Raw genomic sequence first — 26,258 nt, 5'->3', positions numbered from 1 at the left:
GGGGGGGGAAGGGGTAAGCTGGTTATGGTAGCAAGTAGGAGTGAACAAACCATTCAAAATCATGTGACCCCCACTGTTCGAGTAGTCTTCTTGGCAGTCAGTTCTTATAATTGTTTTGTTGGTGGAAACAAATTCATTGAATCAAGATTTGATCAATGGGACACAACCATGCTCGAGTAGACAGGCCATGCTTTTGACGATGAAGTGTTATTTGAGGTGATTTGTTTGTCTTTTTTTAATGCCATTTTGGTTTGTTGCTCTAGTCTGAAGACTTGTGTTCAGCATTTAGGTGCATTGTCGCATGATCAAAGGCTATATGCTAACATCCAGAAATGTGTATTTTCCTAAATGGAACTGGAGTACCCCAGTCATATATTACCGAAGGGTTGGGTATCATCTAATCAACAGAAAATTGAAGCCTGCATGTCTTGTGTGTTTCAATAACGTTGAAGGAATTGAAGTGGTTCCTTTTAACTGGGTACCAAAGAAAATTTAAGAAGGATAGTGGACACATATTGTGGCCACTCATGGAACCATTGACAAGGGATCAGTTTACATAGATACAACTTAGGCCAACAGGTCCGTCAGCGGCTAAAAAGAGCCATAGTAAATTTCTAGGTTCTTTCTTCACCAAAATTTGAAGTGTACTTCTTTTCACATACAAATGGATAGCCAGTCCAAAGTTGTAAACTGTTTAGAAGCAGATCCTTGACTTGGCACAGATAATCAAAACAGTGGATTCATTTAGGCCAAAATTGGTTGAACACTTCATACCTTAAAGCAGCTCTTTCTTCAAAATAGTGATGTATTGTATTCCAGGCCTAGCCCCAATAAATATGAAGACATTGGTCAACAAGAAGAGGAAGGATTTGAGTTTTGTAGTAAGCGACTTGGTTTTTCTGAAGTTATGCCCCTATAGACGACGTTCTCTTGTTCAGTGATCAATAAGAAACTTGCACCCTTTTTTTGCAGCGGTTTGCCAATGGAGTATTAGGTGTGTTATGTGGGATATCGATGGAATCTACCAGCTACAGTTGATATGCCTTTAGTGTTCCACGTGTCCCAACCTGGCTCTACATTTGAAGGGTTTTGTCGTGGAACCATAAATAATATTGAATGTCTTCAAGAAGAGTTTGGTCAGTCAAATTGAGATGGAGCCATGAATAACTAACCCTGACGCTAGAGCCATAAACAATTATCCCTGATGCTAGAGCCATAAACAATTATCCCTGATGCTAGAGCCATAAACAATTATCCCTGATGCTAGAGCCATAAACAATTATCCCTGATGCTAGAGCCATAAACAATTATCCCTGATGCTAGAGCCATAAACAATTATCCCTGATGCTAGAGCCATAAACAATTATCCCTGATGCTAGAGCCATAAACAATTATCCCTGATGCTAGAGCCATAAACAATTATCCCTGATGCTAGAGCCATAAACAATTATCCCTGATGCTAGAGCCATAAACAATTATCCCTGATGCTAGAGCCATAAACAATTATCCCTGATGCTAGAGCCATAAACAATTAACCCTGATGCTAGAGCCATAAATAATTAACCCTGATGCTAGAGCCATATTAACATGCTACATCACCCTTCAGATTTGCCCGGTTATGTGGTCAAGAATTTCTTAAAGGGCATTCTAAAACCCTACCAAGTATTTTATTGAAGGCAAATTGTTTGAACATGTTTCTGAAGGATGTACTATTATTCTGTTGTATACGGAATTCACGCTCAAATTAGAGTTTTGTTTTCCTTTTCATTCTGGGATGTTAAAAGTCTGATATATTGATAAGTCAATGCACCGTTGTTAATTATAATGCAAGTAAGACTGAAATGGTTAAAAAATCACAAGGAAAGTGGTGAACTTGAGGCTGGCAAATGAACGATAATGCTGCCATTTGCTACTGGAACATTTATATGGATTTTGTTTGTCTAGGTAAAGCACAAGTACAGAATTGATCCAAGTTCAACCTTATCTGGAAGAAGAAATGTTCCATTGTTACTCCTTGAGGACAAGCAGATGGATTCTTCAAAGGCCGAGAAGAGTGAAGTCAAAATCATCACTAAATCCCAAGTTGACTCAGAACTTTCAAAGATGAAGATGATGACTACAGAGGAGGCGGCTATAGCTGCTGCACGTGCAGTAGCTGAGGCAGAGGCTGCCATTGCAGAGGCTGAAAGGGCAGCAAGAGAAGCAGAAGAAGCAGAGGCTGAAGCTGAATCAGCACAAGTTTTTGCTGAAGCGGCAATGAAGGCATTGGAGTGCAGAATGTTCCCTAGTAGAAGTCCTATTCAAAAAGTTCTTCTCCAAGGTAATGCAACGCACAGCTTCAATTATAAATTTCAAATTTATATACTTAATATTGCTGCATTTCTTGTTTAATTGGGACACGAAACTTACATGTGTCAATATGTGTATGATAAATTAATGTCAACTTAAAAAAGATAACCAAAATCCTGATATAAATTGGTTGTGTGGACCTTTCTGACGTTTAATTTCTTCTTGCACTAATTGTTTTTCTTGAGAGATGCTATATTTAGACTGTTACCAACTCGCCTTTCACTTCACTACCCCTCGTGCTCAAATTGCTTGGCTATTGACCAAAGTTAGTTTTGGTTATTCTATCAATGATTTCACTCTCGATATCAAAATTTATAACAAGAGTTTTGTTATTCACCATGTTAATCATCTTGGGATGCATCACTTTTATACTCGGTTATTTTGGCAGATACCATAACTTTTCAATGATAACTGTAGGCAACGTGTTCTGAGAAGATGAAGGTGCTGCTGCTGCTGCTGCTGCAGCATTTCCATGTGCAAGTGATGTAACCAAAGTGTAGATATTGTTAGCGTTGTAAATCTGCAGAATATGATTGCCTTATGAGAAAGATGGCTTCTGGGGATCATATCATCGGAAGTGTATGTCGGTAATGTGATTTTAAAATCAAACAAAGGGTAAAGGATTTTGGTGAGAGAGAGATGCTTACTTGATCTGAAAATGTTGTTTCCTCGACAGACTGTCTTTGCGATTTTAAGAGAAATCAAAATTATAAATTAAGATGTGATTTTTGGTCCACCCAATACACAACTTCGAACAAGTTTCTCAAACTAATGTGGAACTACGTTTTCCCAGAAGTACAGAAATGAACAATTACGAATGATTATTAGCATTTCCACGGTGGAACAAGTTTGCATTATAGCATTTACAATAGAGTTTCCGCAGCAGTCTTTGTGATTCTATGAACATGATAAAACATGAAGACAAACAGAGGACAAAACTGTTATAACTCAAGTTGCTGATTGAAATATTTCTGCAGGCATGAAGAACTTCCTCAACTAAGGGGGAAAAAGAAAACCAGAAACAAGTTCCGACAATGGAGTGGCTCCCGAGCAGGGTCTTTAATTTATTCTGGGTCATACGGAAGGGGTATCATATTGCCAATTTTTTTGTTTATCTCGCATTGAAGCATGTCATTACAGAACTAATGAAACATTACTCGAGCTTCCAATATATATAGATGTTTATAGAAATTCAAGGCAGAACTAATGAAACATTACTCGAGCTTCCAATATATATAGATGTTTATAGAAATTCAAGGCAGGAGGAGGATGCTGTAAAGACTCAAATTCATCGCAAGAAGATATTGTCCGCTTTAACCCGTTATGCTGTAAGTCTGAATTTCACAAATGATGTTCAAAGATTCGATAAGATTTGTAACATGGCAACTAGTTATAAATGTGTCTTGTAAGCTATTGTGGCAACTATTCATCATTCTTCTGAAAAATCAATTTCGTGGAAGGAAAAGATGAGGAACAAATACACATCCACCAAACTTTTTTCTAAAAACACCTTATGGACTGAGTTTCTAACGAGATGCACCTGTTTTCCTTCTCCATAGATAATAACAGCAACAAACAAAATGCCACGATGGAGGGTTATCATCGTTGATAGGTTATGCCATCAGCATCTCATCAACCCATAAAAAAAATTGATCGCCACACAACAATATTTCACGACTTTTTGCCAACAATTTAAGGCCATTAGAAGCAGCGGAATGAAAATTGTCTCATTGTTCTTCATCTATCTCAGGGAAAGAACAAAACCCATAAACCTTTTCCCTCACCTCAAGGAAATTCTGCTAAAGTAAAAGTACCAACTTTTTTTTTTCATATATCACATTGCACGAGTAGAGAAATCCAGGAAGAGATGGATTTGTTAAATCCTTCTAAGTCCGCTCAAGAACGTCAGAATGATACTGGTTGTCATTGAAAATCGAATGGAGAAATGCCAAAGGGGAAAAGCCAAATGTACTTTAAATCTCATGTCAAGCAACAATATCATTATGAAATGTAATCTTCGGAAAACTTGGCTCTTTCAAAAAATTTCGTTAGTCCTCAAACAAGGGCAGCTTTATTTTAATCCAAAATGAACATATGAAATGACAAGAAAAAAGAAGTCATTCCAGTACCGCGGTAGCTCCCAATTCCTTCAGCTTTTCAATAATTGGGTTTCCTTGATCTTTCGTTACACCCTTCTTCAGCACCACAGGCACCTTCTCCACCAAATCCTTAGCCTCCTTCAGACCCAAATCAGTGAACGTCCTCACCTCCTTTATGATCTTGATCTTGGCCGCCGCATCAAATTTCTCGAGCTTTATATCGAACACGGTTTTCTCAGCCTCTTTTGCTACGGCGGATGCAGATCCGGCGGACGCCGAACCTGATGCGCTTAGACCAGAAACTGCAGGGCCGTACTTGTTTAACCCCATTTTCAGCCGGAAGAGGATGGCATAATCATGTCGTTCGATTTTAGTGAGGCCAAGGAGGTCATCGGCGATCCGCTCGAGTTTCTGGGTTCGTTCCTCGGAGACGGTGCTGAGGGACCGAACAAGTAATTGTCTCGGAGCGACAGTGAGAAGTCTCCCTAGAGCTTTGGCCGGAAGTTTGGAGGCAATTGATGGCATTTCGAGGAATTAGGGTTTCTGAGAACACCGTGGATGATATTGATTCGTCACAGAGTGTCGTCCTTCATTGAAGCACTGAGTTTCTACAGATGGAGGAAGCCGAGGGTCACTCTGAATTCATTAGGGTTTCCCCTTCCATTAGTGCCGTGGCCTTCAAAATTAAAGAAACTACTTAAGAATTTGAAAAATGTCTTCAATATAAAAAAATTGAATAATAGCCCATACGAAAAGTCCAAATTACCCTTTAAATTAAAAGAGTTCCCCTTCTATTGTCTATGGAATGAAATTACACACCATTCATCAGAATTTCATAAATAATTTATTTTTCAAACAGTTTTTGCTTTCATATTTAATACTTTAATCATATTTGAAATGTCCGATCTAGTTTAGATGAGTTAGAAGGATGGAAATAGCCGAAATTCATCTTTGATATAATAGAATTAGGGTGGATTGGAGATCCCGATTAAAAAAGTACGTATATCCGTAAAATAATGAGAAAAATAGGATTCAACTTATTAAGAGGAACACAAACAAAATTTGAAAGCTGCAACCTTTCGTCATTCGCCACTGGAGTGCGATGAAAAACAAAGAATAAATGAACGGTGCGCATAGGGAAATAGATACTCAATTTAATGAATGGTTGACCAAACGAACTATACATAGAAATCATAGAGCTAAACTACAGGGTGAACAACCAACGGCCTCACCTCACTAAGCCTATGTGATTGTAGAAACCTCTCTGTGTGTGGTCGACGTGGGTTGGGTTTGTTTATACTGGAATAGTCTTCAAGAAAGCAGCAATGGGCATGCCTAGAAATCCAACCACCACGCTAAACAGCCACTCCGATGAAGTCAGAGGGGTTGTGCTTGCAAATGTTCCCAAAAATTCGATGATTAGTATTTGGAACAGAACGGTTGAACCAATGACAGCAACGAATACATAGTTATTAAGTATGCCTCGAAAGACATCGATTTTGTCCATCTCCCTGGAACTTATTTCGTTAAAAATCTGTCACAACAAAATCCGGTTAGCAGTTGGAGTTGGAGACTTTTAAATCTCCGAACAGTGTAGGGTGGATGAAAAGGGTTAGAAACAAGAAGTGTGTGGTACCTGACAGAACACAAAGGAATTGAAGATGAGGGTATTCAGTATCTGATCAGAATCTGTGCTGTCTAGATCAAACGCTTCTTTCCCTTTAGCCTGTAAAAACCATATCACTGAGAGCTGATACACGGACTGCCCCAAGATATTTCTCCACATGACATTGCTGATAAAACTTCCTCTCCTTCCAACGGGTAAGCGCTTCATCAACTCATCATTCGGAGGCTCAGTGGCGAGAGCCAAAGCTCCAAGTGTGTCCATAATCATGTTCACCCACAACAGCTGGACTGCAGTAAGGGGTGCATTACCTGAAGCATGTTTTTACACCAGAAGAAGGTTAGCAGATGGAAGGCAACAAAACTTTTTTGGGCCTAATAAAAATAAGTGAACCAAGCACTATATGAGCTGTTCTAATATTTAACCTGTCAAACAAGCTGAAGAGAAGTTCACAATCAACGCCACAATGTTGACAGTCAGCTGGAATTGCACGAATTTTTGAATATTTATGTAAACAGAACGACCCCATTTTCCCACAGTCACGATAGTAGAGAAATTATCATCAAGAATGATCACATCAGCACTCTCTTTGGCGACCTGAAATCCAGAAACAGAGGTCCATCAAACAGTCAAATCACAGCAGAACACATCATAAAGTAATTTGGATATGTTGCCAAGTAGCTCTAAGTTAAACTCGCCTCAGTTCCAGCGATGCCCATTGCTAGTCCAATATCTGCTTCATGAAGCGCAGGAGCATCGTTTGTTCCATCACCAGTAACTGCAACAACTTCATCAAAGGTGGTCCGCAAATGCTTGACCAGAGTGTGCTTATCTAGAGGTGAGGATCGAGCCATCACCTACAAAAGAGTTTACGTAAGTGTGAATCATATAGACTATTTGAAGGGAATTGGAAGGTGCAGGGATATTAGGAAAATAACGAAGCACCTGAATTTTGGGAATAATTTTAAGCAATTCCTCTTGCGTCTTCTCTCTGAAATCCGGACCCTCAATGGCTATGCCATCATCGGTGAGGATTCCACATTCCTTAGCAATAGCTTTTGCAGTATTAATATTGTCGCCAGTAACCATTCGTACAGTAATACCAGCTGAACGACAAACTGCAACAGACTCCTTAACACCAGGACGAACAGGATCTTTAATACCCACAATACCAATGCAGGTATAACCAGAAACGGGAATAGGATCATTGACAGAGAATCCATTTTCCAGTTCCATATAGGCAAGGCAAAGTGTTCGGAGAGCCTCACCAGCAAATTGATCGATAATAACATTGAGATGTTTGGTGGAAGTTTCATCTAAAGGAACAACCTCACCACTCGAGTTGATCACCTTGTCACAGGCAGCCAACACTATTTCTGAAGCACCTTTAGTGTGAGCTCGGAAACCACCTTCAGGAAATTGTAGGACAACACCCATCCGCTTTTTCAAAGAATTGAATGGCTCAACTTTAATAAGTTTACCTGCCTGTCTCTCAGCCTGAAAATCACCACCGAGTGAAAGACCAAACTCTAATAATGCAGTCTCAGTGGGAGTGCCCAACAACTCACGTTTGCCATTTTTGTTGATTACAACTTCTCCCCCAGTGTTGTTGAATATTGATTGTAGCAGAAGCTTGACAACGGAGGTTGGAAGGTCAGAGCAGAAGCTTGATGGATTGTTACTTGATTCTTTGACATTCATGCAAATGCATGATTTGACCACTGTCATGTGATTTGTAGTGATTGTTCCAGTTTTGTCACTACAAATAGTTGTGGCAGAACCCATAGTTTCACAAGCTGCAAGGTGACGGACAAGTGCTTTATCATTCATCATTTTCTTCATGGCAAAGGCAAGGCTTAATGTCACAGCCAAAGGAAGCCCCTCTGGCACAGCAACAACAACAATTGTGACGGCAACAGCAAAGAATTCCAATATCTCTAATGCGTCATCTCCTGACCAGTTCCAGTGAGTCCCTTCTCGAAGTTTCTGGCTAACCAATCCTTGAACCAACACAGAGAATGTGATGATGGCAAAGAAAAGACCTATTTTCCCAATAATTGTTGCCACTCCATTCAATTTCACCTGCAATGGAGTTTCATCATCTCCACCTTCACTAAGAGTGGCCATCAACTTACCCCATTGGGTTCTCATCCCAACAGTAGTGATCATCATCTTGCAGGATCCATCTTGAACTTTAGTTCCTGATAAAAGAAAAGGGCTTTCTGCACTCACCATCACTGGCTCACTTTCTCCAGTCAAACTTGACTCATCAATCAACACAGAAAACCCTGAAACAAATAGTCCATCTGCAGGAACTTGGTCCCCAAGAGACAGGTGTACAATATCTCCAGGAAGCAAATCATAAATTGACATTTTCTGTCTATAATCATTCCTTGTAACCTGAATTGATATCTTCTTTTTCTCCTTATCCAAGTCCTTGAACTGCAAGGATTGTCGATAATCACTAGTTGCTGTCACAAATACAACTAACAAGATACTGGCAACAATTCCAAGGCCATCATGAGCCCCATGCGGCCATCCTTCAGTTATTATGCCAACTACCAAAGAGACGAAGGCACAGAGTCCAAGGATCATGAGAGTCATATCTTGGAGTGCCTCCCAAACGAACACTAAGAAACTCCTCTGTTCACTCTCAGCAAATTTATTAACTCCATAAATCTCTTGCCTACGGTTGAGTGCATCAGCATCACCATTAAGCCCAGTTGTTGTTGATGTACAGAGCTTCTGAGCAATTCCTTCAACACCACCATGATGTTTTAACTTCTTTGGATCATGGCCTTCAACAATTGCCCCGAGTTCATCAGCACAAATATGGAAACCTGCAGCTTTGACATCCTCCGGAACATTATAATCACTTGGTTGCATACCTAACATACCGAGACAAGTTCCATCAAATATGAGAAAATCTTCATACATACCCACATTACTTCATGAAAATTCCAGAACTACAAACCTTGGATGAATTGAAATGCAGCTTTTGAGACTAAAACTGCGACCCTCAACTTCTCCTACAATAATAGGCAGAGATAAGTCAGCAGATAGCGGAAAAGAAAACTGTCAACCTAACCAACTGGTAAGTGGTTGGGTTCTTTACTTCGCAGAAGAAAAAATTGTTATCACATTCATCTTTAACTAACTGTATGGTTATCGTTACATAATTACTAAACATAGTTTATGGATTAGGTAAATTTGATTTTAATCAATACCTTTGTTTTATGGATTAAAAATGAGCACTAAGCCCAACAAGCCTTTTTGTTCTTCACTTTTGTGAGTCTGCCCAATGAGCTGCTATCAATATTATTTAGGAAGTAAAAACATTAAAAGTGGTTCAAACAGAGAACCTTCAGCTTTGATATCATATTAATTATCATTTAACACTGAGTGTGCCAGGTCGTGATAGATTTAATCTTATTTCGATGGTTACTGCATAGAGGTCTTAAAAAGATATAATGAACTCGAATCTGTGTTTTTACTTAGTCAGTAAAAGAATATACTGAAGCCAAAGCACTGAAAATAATAATGCGCCGTGTTATGGTATACACGTCTTAGAACCAATACGGGAGAAATCAAAAAAATAAGAAACTGATATAGATAATCACAAAGACAGTGAAAATCATCAAATAATCGTTGATAGAATGGGAATATGTAGAGGAACCTGATTACTCTGGCGCATAGCAGCAGCTTCGCCACGCTTGGAGAGATTGGCGGTAAAGCGAAACCTCCTTTTAGGGTTCTTAACCACTCCACAAAGATCCCTCCACTTCTGGAGCACCTCGTCAGACGAGTTTTTGGGTTTGACACCTCCAAAATTCTCGTCCAAAAACCTCTCCATTTTTCTGAGATAGTTGATGAAAATAAATTCGTCAGTTACAATATAAGGAAAACCTGATGCAATGTCACTTTCTATCGGAGATGGCTCGGACTTGCAGCGATGCTTCGTTGAAACTTAACAAATTACGACAATTGACAGAAAAGGAACAATAATAATAAGAAAGAGGTAGTAGGTAATATGGAATCTCTATCTTCCTGTGTCTCTACGTCGCCATTTTGGATTCAGAAACGAAATCCAAAAGAATGAATTGAAGAGGAGGAAGAAGAAGAAGGGGGGGGCGAAGGAATTAGTATGAGCTGAACAAGAAATGAGTGTCGATCCGAAATTTGTTGCATTGCTTTAGTTTATAACCGTCAGTCTTCCCTCTCCTGTTTCTCGGACTCGTTCTTAATCCTAATTGGCGAAATTAAACTTTACCAAATAAAATTAATTTAATTATCTTTATAAAAAACTATATATATTCATTATTTTTAAAATATATAGGTGTAAATTAATCTATACTAAAACTATATAATTTTCATATTTTACCATCACAATGAATGATAACATATCTGCTTATGTTAATACAAATTAAAACTATAGAATTTGCTATTTAAATGCCTTTTGATCCACTATTAAATTCATTATTTTACGCATTGTATTCGTTTACCTGCGTTTATTTGACAAAATAAACAATGTCAACAAGTCAATATTTTAGGAACATTATTTGAATGGAACGTAATTGACTAGTCAATGTCAACAGTTGGTAAAAATGTAATTAAAGTAAAATCCGGGCCTTTTTCAAAAAAAATAATAAAGAACAGAACTTATTTTAATAAGCAAAAAGAAAATCAAATACGTTTAGATTGTGGTTTCAAAATTGGGAGACTGAATAATTTATTATAAATTTTTATTGAACTTACAATTTGCCAATAAAAAATATTAAATTAATTTCATATTAATTCCGTATGAATGTCAAAACAATTATTAGATTGAGCCACCAACGTGTTTGACTACGGCAATGGAAATGAAAGGCAGTTGGGCAATTAGGCGATGCAAGATTGAGCCACCGGCGTGCAACCACGTTGATTTGTGCGTAAATTCACAAACCTCCGAAGGTGTGAAGTTGACCAAATCACAAGGGGTAGCAGCCTGGAGTTCGTCCATATTCATTCATTATAAACTATTCCCAACTAAATTAAAGGCGCCTATGACTCTGTCCACCGTTCGCACCTTGGTAAATCACAAAATATTGTAGCTCAGCTATGCTTACCCCCGAGGTATGGGCTATCTATGTGCATCTATTTTCCAAAATAAGATAGACTCTCCTCTCATTATAGCCAAGTGACATCTTTTTCCAACCTAAATTATTGGTCCTTTAAAAAGATACTGCCCAAGTAACATCATCAATTCATCCAAGTGTCTGACCCAGAAACTTGGAGTTCATGATAGTCATCAACGATATTGTTGTAATTGTTTATGAACTAATGGATATTGTTGTGATCTCAACTATACCTCAATAACTATCATCTAAAACTGTAGTTGAAATCTACAATCTCTTTGATATTTTAGAGACATCCAATCAACATTGGTTATTGCCTAGCTCATATATGTAGTCTTTGTCTACTAAACTTATCAGTAGAAATAGAAATTTATTAAACTTATCAGTAGAGATAGAAATTTATCTTTAACCCTACGCACAAACCTACCATTATGGAACACCAATACCTCACTAGTCTTGGAAGTTCTACCATTCCTCATCCTCGCTAGACCATGACGTCCTATTGCTAAAAGATATGGAGGAGGAGAAAGAGAACGACTTAGGGATCCTAATAGAGAAAGGGGCTTATTAATAGTTGAAGTCTTTAGTGAGGAAACAAAAAATTTGATGTTAAAGCTCCTTCAATGAACTAAAATCAGATTCATCTAATTCATATGGCATTTGTAAGGTAAAGTATCCATCATTTAAGAGAGATGGAGAGGATGAATCACGGAAATTTGAGTTGGGTATGTTACTTAATAGACAGCTAACGACTACACTGCAACTGGGCTTGAGCGAGTTACAGCACCAATCACAAGTATGTTTGTCGACTACTTCCAAGATATCCTGGTGCATAGATATTTGAATCTGCACAGATTCAAGATTCTTGAATCCTAAGACAAAATGTAAGGAACTCAAATAGAAAGACAAAGTTGAATGACACAAAGATTTAATGTTAGTTCTATAACCATATCATCTCAATTACCAACACCACGACCAGGAAAAGAGCAGGAAGCCGTAACACTAAAACCCCTAATACCAAACACGCACATCAACAAAAATCAATACAGAGTTGGCCAGGAAAACTAAAAAGGCAGTTAATAAAGATCACGACCATTATAATTTGAAGTAGAAAATAAATTGGGAACAAGTTAATCCACATGTAGACAAAGCAACCATTAACAATTATGTGACACGAGAACATATATTTTCTGAGAGGAGTAGAAGATATCAACATTCCGATAAAAGGGTAATCTTACTATGACCAGAAAACGTTGATCAAATAAAATAAATGATGAAGACTTCTATCGGATTGAATCATTGGAAGAAGTGCTCAATTCCCTACATATTCTTCGAGACCCCAACAGAACACAAGTGCCATACAGAGCCAATTTCATACAGCATGTACTATAATCAAGGAATTGGAACTCCATTAACCAAACAAAAATCATCATGTAGCAACAGTAATAATCAAGAATAAAGAGTAGCGCATTGGAATAACAAAATGTGATTTCAAAATACCATAAATCAAGGCCTCCAAAGTAGACAATCGTAGCCACATGTCCGAGGAAATTTTTCCTAGTGTCTTAAACAAAAACTCGCTAGATAACTATGAATGAGAACAGTCTATCAACTTAAACATCACCATTTTCAAAATTAATCGACGCTCTGCATGATATCCTCTGCGGAGAACTTGGTCCCCTTGTCCTTGTCAGCGGCAGCACGGCCCTTACCTTTACGATCCAGAAGTGACTTACGGTCCTTGTCCAGCCTGAGCTTTGTAATCACGACCTTGGAGGGGTTGATGCCGACATTGACAGTGGATCCATTAACCTTCTCACGAGTGATTCGCTCAATGTGGATGACCCACTTTCTACGGTACACCTGCACTACCTTGCCTTCCCGGCCCTTGTAAGTTCCACGGACAACTTGGACCTCATCATCCTTCCTAATCGGCATGGATCGGACATTGTACTTTGACCGGAGGTCATTCGAGAGAGGAGCACTCATAATAACCCGACGAACGCTCGACGGCGCAGAAAAATGAGCCTTGCGGCTCTTGCGGCGGGAACTGGAAACCCTAGGGTTGTACTTCATGGCGGCCGGTGGGTGAGTGGGGAAGGGGAAGGGGGAGCAACAAGAAAATGGCGAATGATGGGCGAGTCCGCCGTTAGGGTTTCAAGGGTTTTATACACAAGATGATACTATTTATTTTGGCCCAAGGCATTCTGGCTTTAGGATGGGCCTTGATTTGGACTTCAAACTTAGCGGGCCCAAATTTGTCCACTGGAAATATAACTTATAACTAACTTAAATATTGTATCAATAAAAATAATTTAATTCATTCAATAAAATAGAAATATTGCATCAATATTATTTAACTTATATTATTTCCATTTCTTATTAAGTCTATCGTTACTATACCATATCAAGTATAATTAAAAAATTAAATTTATTTGTCACTCGTTAAATTTATTTCAAACAAATTATATTTATAATTAGTCAGATACGAACCCATTTTCGAGCGGATTCCACCTGTTGTATTAAAATTTTGAACCTACGCATTATTTAATTATAAATTGATTAAATAATATGTCCGTAACATTATTTATGTTATCTAAATTTAATTAGAATGAGTACTGATAAGAATTTAAGGAAACCATCTGAAGAAACACAGAGGAAATGAAACAAAAATAGCAATTTAAAAAACAACCACACACTCAACCCAAAAAGGAACGTTAAAGCTGTAAAAAATGCAAAAATATATAGGAAAGAGGGATAAAACGTGTTGGAATTTACTTTTTACTGGGGGTGAATCCGTTGGCTCCCCCGTCTTTAGCCCCGAAAATATTTCCTCTTCTCGCACGTGCACCATGCCTCTCACTTTTACCCCCCTCCCCCTTCAAATTCCCATCCCTCCCGAGTTCCCTTTCTCGGAATTCTGCTGCCCCTCCTTTCTGTCAGCCCCGCGACGAGGAGGCCAATGGAAGCCCCTTCTTCTTCCTTCGGCCTTCTCGACCATTATTGGAGCCCCACCACTTCAATTCCTTCTCCCACTCCCTGGACTCGCCACCAGGACAAGATTTTCGAGCACGCTCTCGTCATGGTGCCGGAGAATTCTCCCAACCGTTGGATGAAGATCGCCGGTCTTGTTCCTGGTAAATCAGCGGCCGAGGTTAGAGACCATTACGACGCCTTGGTCTCTGACGTACAGAAGATCGACTCTGGACGAGTTGAACTACCGAACTATGCCGATGAGTCGTTGTCGAGTTCGCCGGAGAGGGAATCGCCGTGTCAGCTGCCGGAGAAAGCGTCTGAGAGGAAGAAGGGGAAACCCTGGACCAAAAAAGAACACCAGTAGGTTCATTTCCTATACATAAAGCCTCTCCAACATGCTTCATGTCAAATTTTCACTGTCGGATCACGAAAATCACACCTTTATTAGAATTTATACTCAAACTTGATAATATTATATGACGTAGAGAGTCGTATTGATCTAACATAGTATCAAAATATACTTTGATTATAAACTCATAATTATTCCCTAAATTAAAATACGGCTGGACTTTCATCATCCAACGTTATTATTATACTAAAAAAAGTTATAAAATTGGCAGGCTGTTTTTATTGGGGCTGAAGAAATTTGGAAAGGGCGATTGGAGAAGTATTTCCAGAAACGTGGTGATTACGAGAACGCCAACTCAAGTAGCTAGCCATGCCCAGAAGTATTTTCTACGCCAAGAGTCGGCAAAGAAAGACCGGAAGAGATCCAGCATACATGACATCACCACCGTAGAAGGCAATTTAGTAACGGCGGTGGCTGCAACCAGTCAAGGTCAATTGAGTATTTTTTCATTAACTCACTCGCCGTCGCCGTCATTCCCGCTGCCGCTGCCACACCAATTTTCACCTGCAAGCTATTTTCCAAACCAGAGAAGCTTGCTAGATTACTAAAACTTTTGTTATCATACAGAACAATAGGATTGTATAATAATGTTGAAATCAAAATGGCAAAAGTTAATTTATTAATTTCCTCATTTTTTAGTTCTATTAGCGTTTAAGCCATTTAAATTATAATAACATGAAATTATTATTAATTCGAGTATAATTCCCAACATGCCTCATTGTCCAACCTTTTGCATTTAAAGTATTTTTCACCACGGTGAAAAATACTTAAGACTAGAATGAGGCATGTTGGGAAGCCCAAAGCAAATGCATGAGAGCTTATGCTCAAAAAGTCATGTTCGGCTATCATGGCATCAAAGTCATGCCTTAAACTTAGTTGTGTCAATAGATTAGTAGATTCTCAAATGTCAAACAAAGGATTCCTAAAGAAAAAGTCGAGCCTCAATTAAGGGGAGGCGTGGAAGCTCAAAGTAGACAATATCATACCATTATGGAGAGTCGTGTTCGTCTATGACAAAGAACTTATTTATTTGGGTTAGAATTAAAGAAGCAATTTATTTTATTAGTTTCCGTTGGATAGATGGATTGATTGGAAGAATGACGATTCACACCGTGACAAAGCTAAAGAGATTAACAATTTCTGCGCAGCACATTCATAGTCGTTATCCAAATATATTGCTAAAGGCTGATGAGTAATTAGTGCTTGATTCCTTGTGTGGATTCCATCTTCTAGTGACAGCTGAGCCTCCCTTCCTCACCCACGCTGTTGTTGCTTTACACATCCGCTTTCTGTCGTCTCTCTGCCTTTTTCAGTTGCCATTCCCATTTATCCGAGCTGAATTACAGGTGGATGTCCCATTGTTTACGAAACTACCTCCGCTACCTCCTCCGACGGACCTCTTTCAACGCTATTTTCAATCTTGTATGTATTTTTGTATCTAATGCTTTCTTGTTTATCTATATTTATGTAGATTCTCGACCGAGGCTTTCGGAGTTTCGAATCTCTTTTTAGAGTATTATTCTGTGCTTCCTGATGCATTTTTCTGTGTTCAGATCCAAGATGGTCACGTTGCAAGTGGCGCGACCGCTGGTTCACATGAATGAATACCGGCCGTTGATCTCCTCATCTTTGGGGAGGTTGAAGCTGGTGAAAGTTGCTGTGAACAATGCGATTGGATTGAAGTGGAGTTGTGGAGGATGTCGGTTCTGTTGCGATGCTGTTGCTACTGGTTTTTTCCAACCATTTAAAGCGTTGACGAACAATTGCTCTGCGATTCACGGTACTTAGTTTTTAAAAATCGCGTTTGGTTCTGTTTATGAAGACTGTAACAAATTCATGTAAATCAAAGAATGTTTAATAGTTTTCATTCCGGATTAATATTTTAGAACCTGCCAATTTGAAGTTTCGGAATTATATTGGTAAGCAATATCTTGTATTTGAATCAATCAGTCTTAGGTTTAAAACTAAATGCGTTTTGGCTTGAATTTTTTTATTCCCAGTATTCCCAGTAAGATATGAATTTTTTTCTTCCTTCTGTCCCTATAAAACATCCGATTAATTACCATCTGGATCATTGGTGCCATCAATTAGGTAATTGTTCGTATTCAATAGATGTTAGTTGTGCCTTTGGAGAAAGGTAAAACACAAAATTACGATTTTCGTATCTTTTGTGTAGTTCAAAGGCAAGGCTGATGCATACCAAATTGTTTATTGGTATATTACTTCAAATATAGTTTCTTAGCTTGACTTTACAAGGTCATGACTCATTATTAGCCGAGCTCTAATTTTGTTTACTGAATTTTGAAACTACTTGACTCATCATGACTCATTAGTTTACTGAATTTTGAAGCTACTTGGGTACTCTAATTTTGTCCAACCTTCTCATAATTAGGTAAAGGTTGCCACGAGACCTCAACTGGTGGGAAGTCGACAAATATCGTCTGGCATGATTGCCCCGTCGGGAAGCCTCAAAGAGAAAAGTTGATTCAGCAGAAAGGCTGTGTCATATGGATAACTGGTCTCAGTGGTTCAGGTTAGTCCTTGTGTTTTCCAACTGGTAACTGGTCTTATTTCTTGTTGAATTTTGAGGACCATCATCACTTTCTCCATTATAACTGGTATCACTCCTTCTATGTGATTTTGGCCTTTATTTTGCTCAGAAACTTTTATCTCAAATGCCCGTCACTTAATTTTTTCGCTTTCTATCCTCGTTTGGTTTCTTTTGTTAATCAGAAGTTTGTGAGACTTATTTCACTGACCCAGATTGCAGGATAGATATCTGAATTTTTTTGATTGCCTTTATGCAGTTTTTATTTTTATTATTTTTTTTTATTATTATTTTTTATTTTTATTTTTATTTTTTTTTGTAGTATGGAGTCTACAAGTTATTTACAAGTTATGTGACTTAGTTGTTCGTTTCATGGAGAAGAGTTCCATGAAGAATATACTCGATTAAGAGACTAAATTATAGACTAATTGGCTGGACACAGTTGACTTAGTTGTTTTCAACTCTTATCATCTCCGTATAAAGTTAGAGTAGTAGACTGAAATAAGGAAATAAAAAGTGCAGCTGCTTGTCAGTAACGATATATGTTTATTGTTTCTATTTCAAAAGGTATGAGTAAATTTATTGGTCATAACTAATTATCATTCTCATGATCAATCATATGAACTTTTCCTGAAAAAGAGATTCCATTATCATCAAACTGGTATTTTACGTTGTACGGTGGTTCTGGTACAATTAAGAGACTGTTGTTTAATATGCTTATGTATAGAATGATCCTTTCACTGTAGTTACTCTCTCCCTCTCTCTCACCTAGGGCTCTAATTATAGGAAAAAGCACTTTGGCATGTGCATTAAGTCAAGGCTTACATTCAAGAAGAAAGCTGACCTACGTCCTTGATGGTGACAATATTAGGCATGGTCTAAACAGTGATCTTAGTTTTGAATCCAAAGATCGAGCGGAAAACATAAGGAGAATTGGTGGGTGGTCTTCTCTATCAGATGAAATATTTCCATTGACATTTCTTGCATCACCCAGATTTCGTGAATATTAATCAAGATGGTCAACAGGTGAGGTAGCAAGCCTATTCGCAGATGCTGGGATTATTTGTATTGCTAGTTTAATATCCCCTTTCCGGAAGGACAGAGATGCTTGTCGAGCCCTGTTGGCAGAAGGTGATTTCATTGAGGTATGTTATACTAATTCTTGTGTTGCATATTATCAGGGCATAGTTTTATTTCCGGTAACTGAGTTCACAACCAGGGCAAGGCATTAGAGCTCTGGACATTGATAAGATGGTCATGTCTTTATTGTTGACAGCTGGGTTCTGTCATATTTTTACAGGTTTTCCTTGATGTGCCACTTAAGGTATGTGAAGCCCGGGATCCAAAGGGTCTGTATAAACTGTCCAGAGCTGGAAAGATTCAAGGTACTATTTTGGTTTTTCCCAATATTTGGTTTCACCTGATCCTTCCTCTTAGGATTTGGTAGGTATTCCAAACTTTTCCATCCGTTTCTCTTTTTTGGATGAAACCTTTCTTTCTGCCAATCTTGTCTGTAAATATGTGGCTGATTTCTAGGTGGGAATTCAAGTTGCCAATTTTCACGGATGTAGCTGTAGTTGTTGTAATGGAAGATTTATCGTGCTTTGTTTTTGTATACATATATTTCCACAACTGATATCAGTTCTCAATTTAGAGTTGATCTTTGCCATCTATTTTCAGGATTCACGGGGATAGATGATCCATATGAAGAACCATTAAATTGCGAGGTGTGTGTACTTTGAACATACATTTTTGTTTCCTTTTGTTTTCATACGGTCAAAGGATTACATATATTTCAATGCTAACAATTATTTGCCGGCTGTTGAACGAATTGACTACTGTGTTCATCAAACATGAACTAATGAAGAAACATAAATGGACTCACACTGGTCTTTGTTGGCAGATTTTATTGCAATACAAAGAAGGAATCTGCTCGTCCCCTAATGAAATGGCGGAAGAAGTAATTTCATATTTAGAAGAGAGAGGGTACCTGCAAAGTTAAGAGGAGGGAGGTGGCTGGTACCTTTGTTGTTATTTAGTTTAACAGGAGATGTAATTTCCCCTCTTATTTCTCGCTGTTAGGAAACATCTCGTTTCCTTCGGTTTGTGCTTTCCAATTCTTGGTTCATTTAGCATCCTGCTTGCGAATAAGGTTAAAAAGCATGAGAAATAGACCAATGTGTGTGCTTTATTAGTTTGTGGAACATTGTCACTTTTAATTTTTTTTTTCTTTTTTCTGTGAAGTTCATATTATTAGACGAACTCTCTACAATGGTATGATATTGTCCACTTTGAGCATAAGTTTTCAGGCTTTGTTTTGAGCTTCCTCAAAATGCTTCATACCAATGGAGAGAGTATTCTTTGTTTGTAAACCCATGATCAAATTAGTCGATGTGGGACTTTCATCATCCAACACCTCCCCTCGAACGAAGGACGCTTCCCCTTAATCGAGGCTCGACTCCTTTGGAGTCATAGCTATTTTTTACTGCTTTCGGGAAGGTCTGACTCCTTTTCTTTTGGAGTCCTTTGTTCGACATTTGAGGATTTACCAATCTATTGGTACAACTAAGTTTAGGGCATGACTCTGATACTATGTTAGACGAACACGACTCTCCACAATGGTATGATATTGCCCACTTTGAGCATAAGCTCCCGTTACTTTGTTTTGGAGTTTCCAAAAGGCCTCATACCAATGGAGAGAATGGACAAAGTATTCTTTGTTTATAAACCCACAATCATTCCCTAAATTAACAGACGTGGGACTTTCATCATCCAACACATATTGATTTTATTCAAACTCGACTCTAACATATTGATTATCACAAGGTGTGTTTGGATTGCCTATAGTAAAAAAAATGTTTCTAAAAAATATTTGTATCCATGTATTTTTTTTTTTTTTTTTTNAGAGACCAAAAGTTTGAAATACACCGTCTAGTATTTCATATTTCTTTACAAATTATATACAACTTTTAGACAATTTTTAAATAAATAAAAAAAATCAAAACTACTATTTTTATAATTTTAAAAAATTAACTAAGATTTGTTTTTATTATTATTTACAAAGCAAGAATGCAAAAGAATAATTATAAAATAGTACGAAATAAGATTATTAATAAACTGAAAAAAAGAGAATGAAACGAGTCCTCGGTGAATTAGTATTTAATAATAATAATAATTAGATTAAAATCAGTTTTTTAAAAAATAATTTTTGGAAATCAAACCGATACGACGATTTGCATAAGAATTATATATCCGGATTCAGATGACGACATGTCGATAAACGAGGTCAGCTTCCCTAACCTCGGCTGGGTATGAATTGGTATCGAAGCGAAAGGGAAATTGAACTTCTTCAGGAGCCCTAATTGCAGAGATTCGCCAGCTTCTGAGTTCGAAGCTCAAAGAGGCAAAGGAAGATGGGGAAGAAACAGCACAGTAAAGACCGTTTGTTTATTACGAAAACTGAATGGGCCACTGAATGGGGCGGAGCCAAATCCAAGGACAATCAAACCCCTTTCAAGCGGCTTCCTTTTTATTGCTGCGCGTAATTTCTCATTCCTTTTTAATCTCCACTTACTGATTCTTCTTTTGCTGTACGTAATTGTTATTTACTTGTTTCCCATGCGTCTGCCATGAATTAACAGTTGCAGTTTAATGGCAGGCTTACATTTACACCCTTTGAGGACCCTGTATGTACTGCCGATGGCAGCATCTTCGAGATAATGTAAGTTTTTTTAAGATTCACAATAACTTTCTTTGTTGGTTTTTTGTGAATATCAGTTAGTTTATTGTTCTTCATAACAATATTGGTACTCGGGTTCAGGAATATCATCCCTTATATTCGGAAGTACGGTAAAAATCCTGTTACTGGAGCTCCCCTGAAGCAGGAGGATCTTATTCCTCTGATTTTCCACAAGAACTCTGAAGGTTGGTATTGTTTTAAAACCTCATCATGTTTGTTGCCTTGAATTCATATGATTGATGAATATTCCTGGTTGTCAAATGTCATTTACAGTAGCATGGTTGTCAAAATAATTCTTTGTTTTGGCTCTGGTATAGATTTTTGCCATTGTGATTAGAGTTAAATGATGTGTTAAAGTTCAATATTTTTGTAATTCAGTGCCCGCGCACACAAACACACACACACACACACACACACATATAACTCAGAATTATATGCTTTTGAAGATCATATTTTTGTTGTGGATGATCCTACCGCATTCTCGACTCTGCTTCAGGTGAGTTCCAGTGCCCTGTACTAAACAAAGTTTTTACCGAGTTCACTCACATAGTTGCTATAAAGACCACTGGAAATGTCTTCTGCTACGAGGTACGTTATATCACGTGGTGCTCTCATTCTCAGTGGTCTTTTCTTGCTTCTTCTTGAAGTACTTGGACCTTGATGCTTGATTTTCTGATATTTCCACCTTTTAGGCAATTAAAGAACTAAATATCAAGACAAAAAACTGGAAGGAACTTCTCACTGATGAACCATTTAGTAGGGAAGATATTATAACCATTCAGGTAAAAGGGTTCCAGAGTTTGATCATTTTCAACTGTTTCTAATCTCGATAGTAAATTTCATTTTTATGCACTTCCTCAAACTCAGTGCTGATTTGCAGAACCCTACTGCACTTGATACTAAGGTTCTCCTGGATTTTGATCATGTGAAAAAAAGCCTGAAAGTTGATAATGAAGGTCAGCAACTGATCTTTTTCCTTTTTTGTGTTAATTCCGTCCTGCCTCTGCACCTTGACTCTTTTTATTGACTTCAATTTTCCCCAGAACTTCAGAAAATGAAATCAGATCCAACATATAACATAAATGTGTCGGGGGACATCAAGCAGATGTTGAAGGAACTTGGAACAGAAAAAGGAAGGCAAACTGCACTTCATGGGGGAGGTGGTGGCAAGGCACAGAAAGAAAGGGCAGCTGCCCTTGCTGCAATTTTAGAAGCTAGGTCACGCATTAAAGAAAATTCCAAGGAAAATGCAAAAGGAGAGGAGACACCTACTCAGGCATTTAGTATTGTGGATGCTGCATCTGCTTCAGTACATGGAAGAAGTGCAGCTGCTGCGAAAGCTGCTCCTAGTGAAAAAACTGCAGCTCGAATTGCCATGCACATGGCGGGTGAGAGGGCACCGGTGAATGCTAAGATGGTTAGTGTATTACACTATTTATTGTTAGATTTCCCCCCTTCAAATTCATTATTAATTACATGGTACTCAACGAACAATTTGAAATGTTTTATCCAACAATATGATTGAATTAGAATTCAGGTACCTGTATCGGAAAGAAGGCCAGTATTCCGGTTATAATGGTTTTTATAATTTTTTTGGCATCTAAATGAATTATTAACATAAGTTGTTATTACAGGTAAAGAGTCGTTACACTACTGGGGCTGCATCCCGATCCTTTACATCTACATCTTACGATCCTGTTACAAAGAATGAACACGAATATATCAAGGTTGAGAAAAATCCAAAGAAGAAAGGATATGTTCAGTTGCACACAACTCATGGAGATTTGAATATTGAGCTGCATTGTGATATTACTCCAAGGGCATGTGAGAATTTCATCACACTTTGTGAAAATGGCTACTACAATGGAGTAGCTTTTCATAGAAGTATTAGGTACGATGCTGCTGCGGACTGCAGTTCAATAATGATAATCTTATTATTTGGCGTATTTACATGGTGAAGGTGTGATAATGTAGGAATTTTATGATTCAAGGTGGCGATCCAACTGGTACTGGGAGAGGAGGTGAATCTATATGGGGAAAGCCCTTCAAAGATGAACTCAACTCCAAGTTGCTTCATTCTGGAAGGGGAATTGTCAGTATGGCAAATAGTGGTCCCCACACTAATGGTTCCCAGTTCTTTATTCTATACAAATCTGCCAATCATTTAAACTTCAAGCATACTGTATTTGGCGGTGTTGTTGGTGGTTTGACTGCTTTGGCAGCTATGGAAAAGGTTCCTGTTGATGACAATGATCGGCCGCTGGTCAGTTCTTTATTATCTTTGTAATTTTATACCTTCCATTTTTTGTGGTCAGCATGATTTCCGTTGCATGTTTCTTTTCTAGGACGCCCTTTGCCTATTTTCCCTTTGAAAATATTAAGGATCCTCTAGTTTAAAGCTCAATTAAGTCAGTCATGTGTGTGTACGAATGGTTGAGGATGTTAATGGGCATATATGGACATTTCTATGGAATGATTGGCAAACATAATTTGTTACTTTTCAATGCTTTGGACATTACTTTTCCCCCTAGATATTTCAACCTTACTTCCTACTGTGATGACCCAACGCATCTCATCTTTTACTTGTGCAGGAGGAGATCAAGATTACAAGTGTCACAGTCTTTGTCAATCCATACTCGGAACCCGATGAAGAAGAAGAAAACAAGCAAAAAGACGAGAAGAATGTTGAAGATGAAGAAAACGTTTGTCTCCACAACCCAATGACTTTTGTTGGAGCTTATAGTATTCGTCATCATTATTTGAAAAACTCTTTTGATAAGCTCAGATGAGTATCTTTGCGTTTATTTCAGGATAAGGTTGGATCATGGTATAGCAACCCAGGCACCGGGGCAGCTGAAAATGGAGCTGCAGGTGGCGGTGTAGGGAAATACCTTAAAGCAAGGAATGCCCAATCCAAACCCCCTGCTGTTGATGCTAGTCTAGGAGCAACTACCTCGACCAAGAAAAGGACAGCTGCAGGGGAGTTCAAAGACTTCTCTTCGTGGTAAGAATCCCTATAGACCAATTTAGAAAACGGCATAGGTTTTGCAGCTAGCCCTTAAGTTACCGTTTTCTTTTGGTGTTTAAATCTTACAAGTTATTGGAATGGGGAGCGGGTAAAAAGGGTGCATTTGGCCTATTGAGTTATGGAATCCATTACTGACGACAGAAGTTCATTTCACAAACTCTTGAGTTGTAGATTATGCCTAAGGACAACCCTTCCCCCAAACCCAAAAAGAGAGATAGATAGAGAGAGAGAGAGTGAGAAAAAGAGGGAAAAGCTTAATTCAGACATGAATCCTCCTTTTCCCGACAGTGTGCTGTAAAAATCAATTGGCAGATATAAGAACGGCTCTTCTTCTTCCAATATTATTTATATTTCAAAGCTGTTTCTTTGCTAAGGAGTAGTGAGTTGTGAGTTGTGAGTAGATGCCAAAGTGAGGATAACTCAGCCGTGTACTCATACTTAGAATTGGAGATCTGAACCTTCATACTCTCATATTTTTTGTACTAAAAGAAATGAGTTTGACCGCATGCTGAATTTCCAAGTAAAGTTGTATTTCAACCGTACCCAACACTGCTAAATTATCTTGTTCACAGCTTTGCTGTCGATCCAGACTTTAAATTTTGATCATTTTTCTGTGTCGCTGCTTACTCTCTAAGTCTCTCAGCTTTAGCCCACTTATATTGGCCCACACAGATTGAGATATCTTGAAACCCACCTGTAGTTTTCACTCTGCTCTTCGCTGGTCGTTGCAGATCACTTTTCCTTAGCTCAAATTATGTTATCATATCGAGTCTTGGCAATATGTAATTCAAGAACTTCAAACTTGAAGGTAAGGATAAATTGCAAATTGTTATTAATAATTTAGACCATTTTTTTATATTTTCATTTTAACCTTTTCTTTTTAAAGCCATTGTTTAAGTGTTAGCTCATCATTGGAGTAAGCAAAATGCTAATCAAACCAACAATAGCAATTAACTATTAGTTATTGATTGATCAACAAATTAATATGATCATCAGTTATCAATATCAGGGGTGAGAAGCATCTGCTTTTGGTTTTGATTGAATGAAACCAATCCTTATTTATTATTCTTATTCTTATTATTATTTCTCTCTTTTTTTATTTTTCCTTTTTCTTTTGAGTTCAACAACTTAACCTGTAATTATTTTTTTTTTTTTTTTTTTTAATTTTATATCTATATTGAGACAATTTTATTCAATTTCCTTTTTCAAATGATTTTGAATTGAAATTTCTAATTTAAGATTTAATTGGATTCAAAATCAAATTAAATTCGAGTTTGAATTCAAATATCCTATATAAAGTGGGCTAAATTACACTTCCAATTTTTATTTTTCAAGGTAGCCATCTCCTCCATTTTTTCTCTCCTTACTCGAGCTTCCCCATCCCTCATGTTTTTTCTTCTTTTTTGAAAGTTATACTTAAATCTTCTTTTTCGTTTTTTTTTTTTTTTTTAATTTCTTTTTTCTTCTTCTTCTCTTGAATTATTATTTTTTCTTTACTTATGGTCTTTCATTAATAATTTTGTAATTGTATTGCAACACAGATCACCATCATTCAAAGAAAATGGACTGTGATAGCTTTGGAAATCAATTTGTTTAACATCACTTTTGTATTATTTAGAAATAGTTGTATCTCAAACTTAAAAGAAGAGATAGTATAAATAAATTAATAATATTCAGCAATTACTAAATGTACAACAAATAATTAATTTAAAGAGAACTAATATCAATTAAACGTAAAAAAAAATAAAAATTAAAACATATCATGATCAACATTTGATCAAACTCAAAAAGAAAAAGAATATATAGAAATTTACAGTAAAAGAGTATAAAAGTTTAATAAACCACTTTAGTTTGAAAGAGAAATATTATGGGTTAAATTCAAGAGACATTTGATAGGGAGAAAGAAAACAAGAAAAGGAATAATGGAAAGGAAGAAAAACAAAATGGAGGAAAGACACTGAAGGTTCGCTCCTTTTGTTTTGTGTGTGTTAAGTTATAAATAATAATAAGATAAGATATGGGAAATTGGGTTCTCTCTCAGCAATGATGCTCTGCTTGGAATAAAGAACAAATTTCTAAAAATGAAGGACAACANCTCTCTTTTTTTATTTTTCCTTTTTCTTTTGAGTTCAACAACTTAACCTGTAATTTATTCACAAAAGTCGTTTACATAGAAGAGGTTTGAAGTTGTTATTTCAAGCGTACAATCACTTTAATCATTACATTCATTTTAGATTTTGGACCACACATTTCAACCAATCCCTGGATTTGAAGTATCTAATGGGTTAGAATTTAATTTCAACCAATCTCTGGGTCTATTTTAGGATTTTTTTTTTTTTTTTTTTTTATTTTTTTTTTTTTTTTTTTTTTTT

General features: G+C 37.4%; 7 protein-coding genes across 8 annotated transcripts in view; 4 read left to right on the top strand and 3 right to left on the bottom strand.

The window, feature by feature from the left end:
• The window catches only part of LOC111781379 (telomere repeat-binding factor 2-like), a 6,300-nt gene extending 3,215 nt beyond the window's left edge, over positions 1-3,085 (top strand). The window contains exons 6-7 of the mRNA XM_023661934.1: positions 1,945-2,320; positions 2,767-3,085. Coding sequence (XP_023517702.1) covers positions 1,945-2,320; positions 2,767-2,780 — 390 coding nt within the window. The 3' untranslated portion in view covers positions 2,781-3,085. The remainder of the gene's footprint in view (positions 1-1,944; positions 2,321-2,766) is intronic.
• Positions 3,086-4,254: 1,169 nt separating this feature from the next.
• On the bottom strand, positions 4,255-5,124 carry LOC111781380 (50S ribosomal protein L7/L12-like). Its single transcript, XM_023661937.1, has one exon. The coding sequence runs from the start codon at positions 4,971-4,973 to the stop codon at positions 4,467-4,469; it is 507 nt and encodes a 168-aa protein (XP_023517705.1). The 5' UTR covers positions 4,974-5,124; the 3' UTR covers positions 4,255-4,466.
• Positions 5,125-5,582: 458 nt separating this feature from the next.
• Positions 5,583-10,215, bottom strand: LOC111781378 (calcium-transporting ATPase 2, plasma membrane-type-like). 2 transcript variants are annotated; one of them, XM_023661932.1, is made up of 7 exons: positions 9,749-10,215; positions 9,047-9,101; positions 7,018-8,960; positions 6,771-6,929; positions 6,498-6,669; positions 6,085-6,383; positions 5,583-5,982 (listed from the first exon to the last, which is right to left on the bottom strand). In XM_023661932.1, the coding sequence occupies exons 1-7, from the start codon at positions 9,923-9,925 to the stop codon at positions 5,743-5,745; spliced, it is 3,045 nt and encodes a 1,014-aa protein (XP_023517700.1). In that variant the 5' UTR covers positions 9,926-10,215; the 3' UTR covers positions 5,583-5,742. The 2 variants fall into 2 exon arrangements, with proteins under 2 accessions (XP_023517700.1, XP_023517701.1); XM_023661933.1 differs by lacking the exon at positions 9,749-10,215 and adding an exon at positions 9,300-9,393.
• A 2,360-nt stretch (positions 10,216-12,575) lies between these two features.
• Positions 12,576-13,335, bottom strand: LOC111780981 (60S ribosomal protein L26-1-like). The gene has a single exon (XM_023661363.1). The coding sequence runs from the start codon at positions 13,260-13,262 to the stop codon at positions 12,822-12,824; it is 441 nt and encodes a 146-aa protein (XP_023517131.1). The 5' UTR covers positions 13,263-13,335; the 3' UTR covers positions 12,576-12,821.
• A 548-nt stretch (positions 13,336-13,883) lies between these two features.
• Positions 13,884-15,194, top strand: LOC111781978 (transcription factor DIVARICATA-like). The gene is made up of 2 exons (XM_023662730.1): positions 13,884-14,522; positions 14,783-15,194. The coding sequence occupies exons 1-2, from the start codon at positions 14,149-14,151 to the stop codon at positions 15,117-15,119; spliced, it is 711 nt and encodes a 236-aa protein (XP_023518498.1). The 5' UTR covers positions 13,884-14,148; the 3' UTR covers positions 15,120-15,194.
• Positions 15,195-15,673: 479 nt separating this feature from the next.
• On the top strand, positions 15,674-19,420 carry LOC111780959 (adenylyl-sulfate kinase 3-like). Its single transcript, XM_023661326.1, has 8 exons — positions 15,674-15,993; positions 16,125-16,351; positions 16,964-17,104; positions 17,906-18,055; positions 18,146-18,264; positions 18,420-18,504; positions 18,800-18,846; positions 19,023-19,420. The coding sequence occupies exons 2-8, from the start codon at positions 16,132-16,134 to the stop codon at positions 19,119-19,121; spliced, it is 861 nt and encodes a 286-aa protein (XP_023517094.1). The 5' UTR covers positions 15,674-15,993; positions 16,125-16,131; the 3' UTR covers positions 19,122-19,420.
• Positions 19,421-20,352: 932 nt separating this feature from the next.
• Positions 20,353-24,483, top strand: LOC111782038 (peptidyl-prolyl cis-trans isomerase CYP65-like). Its single transcript, XM_023662805.1, has 11 exons — positions 20,353-20,660; positions 20,778-20,840; positions 20,940-21,043; positions 21,355-21,446; positions 21,551-21,640; positions 21,739-21,814; positions 21,902-22,275; positions 22,493-22,749; positions 22,833-23,121; positions 23,450-23,560; positions 23,669-24,483. Exons 1-11 carry the CDS (start codon positions 20,533-20,535, stop codon positions 23,864-23,866), a joined length of 1,782 nt encoding a protein of 593 aa, XP_023518573.1. The 5' UTR covers positions 20,353-20,532; the 3' UTR covers positions 23,867-24,483.
• The last annotated feature ends 1,775 nt before the right edge of the window (positions 24,484-26,258 follow it).

This window comes from Cucurbita pepo, chromosome LG19, assembly GCF_002806865.2.
Source record: "Cucurbita pepo subsp. pepo cultivar mu-cu-16 chromosome LG19, ASM280686v2, whole genome shotgun sequence".
Classification (NCBI taxonomy): domain Eukaryota; kingdom Viridiplantae; phylum Streptophyta; class Magnoliopsida; order Cucurbitales; family Cucurbitaceae; genus Cucurbita; species Cucurbita pepo.
This window is presented reverse-complemented; position numbering and strand designations above follow the sequence as displayed.

Excerpts from the sequence above, each read along its gene's own strand:
- LOC111780981 (XM_023661363.1), bottom strand. The coding sequence starts at position 13,262 with ATGAAGTACAACCCTAGGGTTTCCAGTTCCCGCCGCAAGAGCCGCAAG.
- LOC111780959 (XM_023661326.1), top strand. The coding sequence starts at position 16,132 with ATGGTCACGTTGCAAGTGGCGCGACCGCTGGTTCACATGAATGAATAC. Across the intron at positions 18,056-18,145 it reads GGAAAACATAAGGAGAATTG|GTGAGGTAGCAAGCCTATTC; the intron begins GTGGGTGGTCTT and ends GATGGTCAACAG. Across the intron at positions 18,265-18,419 it reads CAGAAGGTGATTTCATTGAG|GTTTTCCTTGATGTGCCACT; the intron begins GTATGTTATACT and ends ATATTTTTACAG.
- LOC111781378 (XM_023661932.1), bottom strand. The coding sequence starts at position 9,925 with ATGGAGAGGTTTTTGGACGAGAATTTTGGAGGTGTCAAACCCAAAAAC. Across the intron at positions 9,102-9,748 it reads CTATGCGCCAGAGTAATCAG|GAGAAGTTGAGGGTCGCAGT; the intron begins GTTCCTCTACAT and ends CTATTATTGTAG. Across the intron at positions 6,384-6,497 it reads CTCTTCAGCTTGTTTGACAG|GTAATGCACCCCTTACTGCA; the intron begins GTTAAATATTAG and ends AACATGCTTCAG.
- LOC111782038 (XM_023662805.1), top strand. The coding sequence starts at position 20,533 with ATGGGGAAGAAACAGCACAGTAAAGACCGTTTGTTTATTACGAAAACT. Across the intron at positions 21,447-21,550 it reads GAAATGTCTTCTGCTACGAG|GCAATTAAAGAACTAAATAT; the intron begins GTACGTTATATC and ends TCCACCTTTTAG. Across the intron at positions 21,815-21,901 it reads CCTGAAAGTTGATAATGAAG|AACTTCAGAAAATGAAATCA; the intron begins GTCAGCAACTGA and ends AATTTTCCCCAG.
- LOC111781978 (XM_023662730.1), top strand. The coding sequence starts at position 14,149 with ATGGAAGCCCCTTCTTCTTCCTTCGGCCTTCTCGACCATTATTGGAGC. Across the intron at positions 14,523-14,782 it reads TGGACCAAAAAAGAACACCA|GCTGTTTTTATTGGGGCTGA; the intron begins GTAGGTTCATTT and ends TAAAATTGGCAG.
- LOC111781380 (XM_023661937.1), bottom strand. The coding sequence starts at position 4,973 with ATGCCATCAATTGCCTCCAAACTTCCGGCCAAAGCTCTAGGGAGACTT.